An 8421-nucleotide genomic window follows, 5' to 3' on the forward strand; every position below is an offset into this window, starting at 1 on the left:
GTCCTCTTTTTTAACCGGAAACCGTCAAAGTCTTGACGGCCAAGTAACCGCGTGACGAACACGGCCAAACATAATTGGTCCACGTCACCAGCCACCGGCAAGTGTGGGTTAGGGCTAGGGCTGTTCTGGAAGTTGAAAAAAAAGGCTCACTCGCGCCGTTATCGTGCTCCCATTTCATTTCTCTCAACACACTCTCACTCTTCTCTTCCCTTCTCAGCTTCTTCTCCAGCATCACTCTCAGGTTCGTTCATCTTCAATTCACCTCTCTTTTTCTCCTTTCATTTTCACACTTCCATGAATCGCTAACACTACGTAGTTTCCTTCAATTCTTCGTTCTTTTCCAAACAGATTAACTCCACCAACGTCGCCGTTTGACGCCGCAATCCAATTCCATGGCGTACATCGTGAGTTAACCTAGCTTCTTCAATTTTCCAATTAATCAGTGAATCGATTAATTATTATCTATTCAGCTTCATTTTGCATGAGTCGTTTTACTTTTCGTCTTAATTAGCTCGAGTGTTTGTTTGGAATGGCTTGCAGGAATTAGATTGTCCGGCGAGTGTTAAGAAACAGTTGGCGAAGGTGTTCGAGGTGTCTCTGAAGACAACGGTGCCGGATGAACCCGAGGTTTCGCCTTCAGTTGATGCCTGCGCTGCCAAATCCGGTGTCAAATTCGCTGATTACCAATGGTTTGTTGCGTGTGAACTGTGGAAACGAATTTAGGGTTTTAATTTTGGTTGCGCCTTGTATGTCGTTATTAGGATGCATGTTTGCAACGTAATTGCACTCCCGGTGCTTTTTGAGGCTAGCTTAGCTTGTCAATGTTTTCGTTTATGGTGCAGTAATAATGCGATGGGTATATTTGCTAAGATAAAAGGAAAGCAGTCAGGATTCAGGGGTCCCCCTGCCGTTGGACAGGTATAGGAAGACGTGGTTAATTCCGTTTCTTTTTCTTTTTGCGTTTTTCACTTTCTGAGTATTGAAGTTGACTTGTTGTTGGAAGAGGATCATTTATGTGTGTTTTGTTTGTGTAGGCAATAGTTAAAAATCTTCCGCCGTCTGAAATGATAGAATCGTGCTCTGTAGCTGGTCCTGGGTTTGTGAATATTGTTTTGTCGAAGAAGTGGATAGCAGAGGTGATTGCATTTTCTTTTCTATCTTCTAATTTTTGAGCAAGAGATGTCATGTGGATATTGTTCGAGTCTGTTTTTATTTTTTTGGGGAGGGTGGGGTGTATCCGAGACATTTTGTCCATTTATTGGAAGGGTGCTATAATAAGATTCTAATGGTTTTTTTTTATTTTTTTGGATTATTGAGTTTATTCAAAATCTCTATTGTCCTTTAAGTGAAAAAACTCATCCTGCAGAGATTAGAGAGGCTGTTGATTGATGGTATTGATAACTGGGCACCACGACTTCCAGTGAAGACAGTTCTGGTTGATTTTTCCTCACCTAACATAGCAAAGGAAATGCATGTTGGCCACTTGAGATCTACCATTATTGGGGACACATTATCTCGAATGCTTGAATTTTCTCGTGCGGACACTCTTATCCGAAGGAATCATCTTGGTGACTGGGGGACGCAGGTAGAATCATCTTTTCATGGAATGCTATTTGTGTTGTGAAATTGAAAATTCTGTATGTTTGAACTGAGGTGAGATGGTTTATGTGACTTGTGTTGTTACTAAAACTTTGACATACACTGTAAAAAAACACTAGCTTCCTTTGGATAACTTGTGGCATTGAGTAACATAATTGCAACTGCAATTTAATAAGATTATGTTTGTTAGCATTACTAGGCTTGACTTTTAAGTATGCTTAGGACTATGTTTTGTGTAAGTTGCTTTTGTAGCTGTCTTCATGTGCATGAACACATTATATCCTTCTTAACTGGACGAAGGTATGATACAAGTTTTGTACCACTTCTCTGTTTTACACTAACCCAAATCAATTAGTGTCCTAAGATCACTGCTCTGCTCTCTATCTGTATCTCTCCCTCTCCCTAGATGAAATCAGTTAGATATTGAACCATTTCAATTAGTCCCTAAATTAGGAATGTACGCTGACTTATTTTTACAGGGATATGTGGCATATTTTCTTGAATCATAATATTGTTCTATCAGGAAAGTTCTCGTTTTATATTGGTATCATATCACTCCTCAGAGTCCATGTATTCGTTTACAGTTTGGGATGCTAATAGCTCACCTCTTTGACACGTTCCCAAACCCAGAAGATTTCAATGAAACAGCTATTGGGGATCTCCAGGTGAGAAAATATATGAAATCAAACTTATATTCCATTTACTTTGATTTAGATGTTCAGTCATACATTGTTTTGTTAGCATTTCTTATTTAGGCCGGACGTTTTTTAGTTCATTTGATGTTTACTCGTTCTAGATAATTGAATTAATTTCTAATTCCTTAATGGAAGTAATAACTATGCCTTCCAATTAACTAATTTGTTTGGATGGTCGTTCACCCTAACTAGGAATTACAATGTTTTTTTTTTCTCACATGTTGAAAGAAAAAGTAACCAGTGCTTGAAAGAAAAGTGATCAGTTTTATCTGCATCTTTGATTCAAATTTGTATTCTCTGTTTTTTTTTGTGAATAAAAATTGGTCATAACTATCTGCTGATTGAAATCAGTTCTATATCTCTATACCTTTCTTTTTTTACTGAAAGAAGAATCTAATTAGCAAAAAAGTGAAGTCAGAAATACTCGTTTTATTTGGGTTATTTTTTATTATTTATGTTGTTCTTTTGTCAATTCTTACAACTGATGAACACTTAACTTTGGAAAGGAAATGTTTATAATAAGTCTTGAAGGATAATATTCTCATTAATTGTCACTTAGTTTAAACTTGGTCAAATATATTTCTATTATGACACTTTTTGTTCCACTGCATAAGTGAATTATTATTAGAGATTCTGAAGTTCATGTGACTTGGTGCATTTTTAGGCATTCTATAAGGCCTCCAAAGTGAGGTTTGATAATGAACCTGAGTTTAAGACGAGGGCACAACTGTCAGTGGTCCAACTCCAGGTATTGATAGTTTTCTTTTTTGTCTTGTATGTTTGTAAGATCTTAACGACCTTGGTTGTAAATTTAATGTGTGTTTAACGTTGGCTTCAGGGTGGAGATGAGGTTTATCGCAAGGCATGGGAGCGAATTTGTGATATTAGTAAAGCTGAATTTGAAAAGGTTTATCAGCGCCTTGGAGTTAGATTGGAGGCAATGGTAGGGCTTCTAGTTTCCTTTTTGACTTACTGAGCTCACCTGTAGTGTCTATTGAATTCCTTTTTACCTTCCACAGGGAGTATTCTAAGATGTTTTGTTATTGTGTTACAAGAGCACTGCTACACTACCAACTCTATTCATGCTTAGAATTTTTTTGCTTTAACTTCTGTCTTTTGGCCAGATCTCCCATATTCTGTCTATCAAGTCTGTTTTTTTGTCTGTTTTCTTCCTTTTTTTTTTTTCTATTCTAGTTGGGTTCTCGCAAATTAGCTTAAGAAAACTGAATATTTTTTTTCTAGCTCCTCAGAAGCTGCATAATAACTTTCTGTTGCAATTTTATTCATAACTAAGATTGAAATTAGGACTTTTTATGAAAAACAACTTCTCTGCATTTTTTAATCATTTACAATACATTTGTAGCCTAAATTTAACAATAATGCCAGCATAAAAGGCTCTGTTTAAGCTAATTATGTGCTGATGTGCAATAAGTGTAACAATAAGTAGATTATTGAGTTAATGGATTTCTTTTTTTAATAATTATGTGTTTATTTAATTCAATATCTGTTACATTCGACTGTGTACTGAATGATAATATATTTGGTTACAGGGAGAGAGCTACTATAACGATATAATCCCTCCAACTTTGGATAAATTGGATAAATTAGGGCTGATCCAAGAAGATGACGGTGCTCGTGTGATTTTTGTTGAGGGTGCAAATATACCAATTATTGCTGTGAAAAGAGATGGTGGCTACAACTATTCTTCAACTGATATAGCATCCCTCTGGTTAGTTTTCACTTTCAGTTTTTGAATAAACAAACTCATACCGAGTTACTGTTAGTGTTACTGGCTCACTTCAGTGGTTAAAATTTATTATTGATTGTCCATCAGAAGCCACTACAATAGCTTCTGGATATGTTACATATTAGTCACGGAGAAAGAATGTTTGATCCACAATTTTGATATGTTTCAAAAATGCACTGTGTCAAGTTTATTGGCCCTTTGTATGCATACATTCTTTAATTTCATATAAACTTTGTTTCTCTATCAACTGCACATAATATGAATGTGGATCACAAAATTTACTGACTTCAGAAGGTAAACTGTAATGATTATCTGAGCTACTTTCATCATGTAGGTACCGTCTAAATGTGGAAAAACTTGACTGGAATATATATGTTACTGATGTTGGGCAGTGGCAACACTTTGATATGCTTTTTAAGGTATATCTCAGTTCATGTTTTTTTATGGTTTGTGTTGGCTACCACCTTTTTTTGTTGTAACCAAAACTCTTTGGTACGCTTTTTCCAGTCGAATTGCCCTTTGTTATTGAAGAGTGTTTTGTATTGCTGATTGGCTACAGTACCCTCGGCTAGTTATTCTGTCCCAATATTTTTCTTGCTCATTTCATATTTTTCAGTTTTCTAAAAGAGGAAAGCCATGTACCCATGACATGTTTCTGGCGCTAATGTGCATTATTCTAAAAACACTTCCAATTTTATGTTCAATGCCTACCATTTTTTTTTCAATTTTTCAAAAGAGAAAACTCATGGACCATGACATAACTGTGCATTTTGTCTGATGAGACAAAATGTCTGATATCCCCTCCAATTTTTTCTTTCAGGCATTTAGACGTGCAGGATGGCTGCCAAAGGATGAAAATGAGTTCCCCAAATGTACTCATGTTGGCTTTGGTCTTGTTCTTGGGGAAGATGGAAAACGATTTCGAAGTCGCAGCAGTGATACTATTCGATTGGTAGAGTTGCTTGATGAGGCCAAAAAACGCTGTAAAGCATCCCTTCTTGAACGTGGTAAAGTACTTGCTGCCCAGTGTGATTTTTACTTTTTCCTTATTTGCATGCAAGCATGAATGAATTGAAGTGCAACCATCAATAAAGTCAAGTCTGTGCTTGATTAAATTGTATTAATTCATGTCCTATTTAATCTTATTTTGTGAGAATCTTGAATACATTGATGGTTAATCTTCCAAATCCTATATACTTTCAGATGCTGTTAAGGATTGGTCCGAGGAAGAGATTGAGAAAACAGCAGAAGCAGTTGGTTACGGGGCTGTTAAGTAAGCTCCTTTAACTCAATCCCTTTTTTCCTCTACTTCTATGTGCTAAATCAGCATTTTGCCCTGGCTATAGATGTTGGTAGTTGCTCCATTGTAGATGCATTATCATGTGCCAAATTGTAGACAAATATATCTCACATAACGGTTTCCTGTTGACTTGTTTTTAAGCTGTATTTTTATAGGGTACTTTAAATTCTGAACTAATATCTGAATCCTATTAATGAATACTAATATTCACTGGGGTTTGTGATTGTATGTGCTAAGTGCTAACTCAAATGAATCAGAACATGTAATGAGTTTGCTTGCCATTCTGTGATTTTTCCCGCTAAATGATAGGCTAGGTATTCTATTTAGGTTCTCTTTTATTTAACTTAAATTTCTACATATTGCTTTTTGACTTGACAAATCTTTCTCTTGCAGTTTACTTTTGCCTGTGATGAGAATAAGAATTGAGTTGTTGGCTTTTAGCACCTTATTTTAGTGTCTTCAATTTTTGCTTGCAGGTATGCTGACTTGAGGATCAACAGATTAACAAATTACACATTCAGCTTTGATCAGATGCTCAATGATAAGGTGCATTTAGTGTGTCCTAGTGTAGCTCAGCATGTAGATTATTGACAATTATTGGTTGTGCTATTTTTATTTCCCTCGTAGCAAGCATCATATGAAGTATAGGGTAACTTTCGAGATTAATGTGTGGTTGGTATCCGTGGGTGGTAAATGTCACTGTTACGGTTTTGATAAAAAAAAATATAGGGTATATTGATAACTGTCCGTTAGTGTGAAAACTCATATCCTTTGATGTTCTCTTCAGTGGTTCAGTTCCGGAGGTCCCTCTAAAGTGTATCCTTCTTCCCTTTAAGTTGGAGCCTTTTCTAATTGTTAGCTCCTTATTAACAATGGGTGTTGGAGCTGCTAAGAAGAATCTCCTGTTTGCTTTTGTTGAACTTTTCATTCCTATAAACTTATCGAACATTATTTTTGTCTTGTCTCACCTTTCTAAATTTGTTATGAAACAGGGGAATACAGCTGTTTATTTGCAGTATGCACATGCTAGGATCTGTTCTATTATGAGGAAATCTGGTAAAGATATTGAAGAAATAAAGAAAGTAAGTTATTTTTTTCCCGGGGTGATGATTTGCCACTTTATTAAATGCCATGAAAAACGGATTCAGTTCAAAATAAATGTTGTATTTGTTTACACTCTGTCATGGTTGACTTGACGCCAGTCAATTTTGTTCTCATCAATTGTATTTGTGATATGAATTTGTCTCACATGTGCTTTATATATAGTTAGTCAGCTAAATATTGTTCTTTAATTTGTGTACATTCCTTCATACGTATGTCATGTTTCAACGACTTTGTGATACGACTTCATATCAAGTGTGTTTTATATAGTCACTCAACTAAATATCGTTCATTAAATTGTGCTCATTGCTTCTTACTATGTTCAACAACTTTGTGACAGAATGGGAAGATAGTGCTGGATCATGAAGATGAACGGGCATTGGGGCTTCATTTGATTCAATTTCCTGAGGTAGGACACATGAAACACATAAGTTGTTCTTGTGCTTTAGACCCTTCCATGCTAGTAATGATTTGAATTTTCTTACTGGCATTCCATTTTCTTTATACCAAGGGTATGTCATGGCTATGCGACCTGACATTACTGTATACTGTTTTATAATCCATCAGATACTTGCGTTGATATGTTGGCTTTGTTGTTTTATTTTTCAGGTTTTCGAGGAGTCACTGACTAATCTATTGCCTAATGTGCTGTGTGAATACCTCTATAATTTGACAGAAATATTTACAAAAAAGTTTTATACTAATTGCCAGGTATACTTCTAAAGTCATAACCTTTATGCTATTTTCTACGCAATTCCTATTCCTATTTCAGTGGTATACATAAAACTGCCAAGTAGCATATCTGTATGTTTATCCCCAAAAATGTTGGAGATAGGTTAATATATACAGACACACTTTTAGTTATTCTTTTGTGAAATAGCTGATGGTGGGTTATCACCTGAAATTTCTCTGTTCACGTTTAAACTTTCTCAAATGTTGCTTTGTTGAGTGTCTCACAGTAGAAAGTTCGGTGAAAGAATAATGTTTAGATTGAAGCCATGCAACTGAGCTTTTTTTTACCATTGGCAGGTTGTGGGGTCGCCTGAGGAAACTAGCAGACTCTTGCTATGTGAAGCAACGCTAATTGTGATGAGGCAGTGCTTTCATCTCCTTGGAATCGTACCTGTATACAGGCTATGACCTATCTGAAGAGCTTTTTATGCAAATTTTTGCAACAGATTAATTGTCTTCGCAGGTTTAGGAAACTGATTGTTCTTTCTAATGATCTGCCCCATGCTGTTCTGTCTATTGTATGAAGGGAAAGTAGGAAAGTAGTGTACGACTGATTGTAGTTGTACTCACAAGGTTATTTAAATTTTGATTCAATGCTATACGGGTTGTTTCCTTTCATTTTTGGGTCTTGTATTAGTACTTCATTCTGTTATTCTTTTAATTCTCTTTTATTTTTCTAATTTTCAAACTGTGCAACATGTTTTCTTAAATTTTGTTTTGCCGAGCTTTTTGTGAGCCTAAAATAACCTGCACTAGACATCATTTAAGGTTTGTATTCGTAAGTATTTTTTCAGCATATTAGGCCGATTTATATTTAATTTTGTATAATGCTAATAATTTTAGAAAATTATTTCTACTTTTTGGCTTTAATTTTTATAAGATAACTTTATGCCTGTTCTTTATGCCCCTAATTTCCAGATCGTGAACGAAGATGTAGTACGTGGGACTATGGGCGATGAAAAGGGGAGTGAGGAATATGTTACATTTGGGCATACGTCAATGTATTTCTTTTAATTTATTTATTAATCCAATTCATCAAACAACCATCTCCATGAACATAAAAGTTCCTATTTTATCCTTTTTTTATTGTAAAATTTGGAAGTTAAAAATATCTTTTAGATTATACAACTTTTTTATTTATTTTGGATTACATAATTTGAAAATTATTTATCAGGTGATTTTTTATTTTAAAAAAATTGGGTATTTATTCCAACACTTCATATTTTCATTCAGGATCTTATAAATGT

The 8421-nt window shown here is 35.2% G+C and overlaps 1 protein-coding gene across 1 annotated transcript; it reads left to right on the top strand.

Moving 5' to 3' along the window:
* On the top strand, positions 1-7792 carry LOC137838171 (arginine--tRNA ligase, chloroplastic/mitochondrial-like). The gene is made up of 18 exons (XM_068647419.1): positions 1-241; positions 349-404; positions 541-689; positions 843-918; positions 1035-1136; positions 1367-1585; positions 2184-2264; positions 2959-3042; positions 3133-3237; positions 3845-4023; positions 4376-4460; positions 4862-5048; positions 5245-5314; positions 5818-5887; positions 6334-6423; positions 6783-6851; positions 7052-7153; positions 7472-7792. Exons 2-18 carry the CDS (start codon positions 393-395, stop codon positions 7580-7582), a joined length of 1791 nt encoding a protein of 596 aa, XP_068503520.1. The 5' UTR covers positions 1-241; positions 349-392; the 3' UTR covers positions 7583-7792.
* Positions 7793-8421: the final 629 nt, after the last annotated feature.

Source organism: Phaseolus vulgaris, chromosome 4, assembly GCF_000499845.2.
Source record: "Phaseolus vulgaris cultivar G19833 chromosome 4, P. vulgaris v2.0, whole genome shotgun sequence".
NCBI classification, from domain to species: domain Eukaryota; kingdom Viridiplantae; phylum Streptophyta; class Magnoliopsida; order Fabales; family Fabaceae; genus Phaseolus; species Phaseolus vulgaris.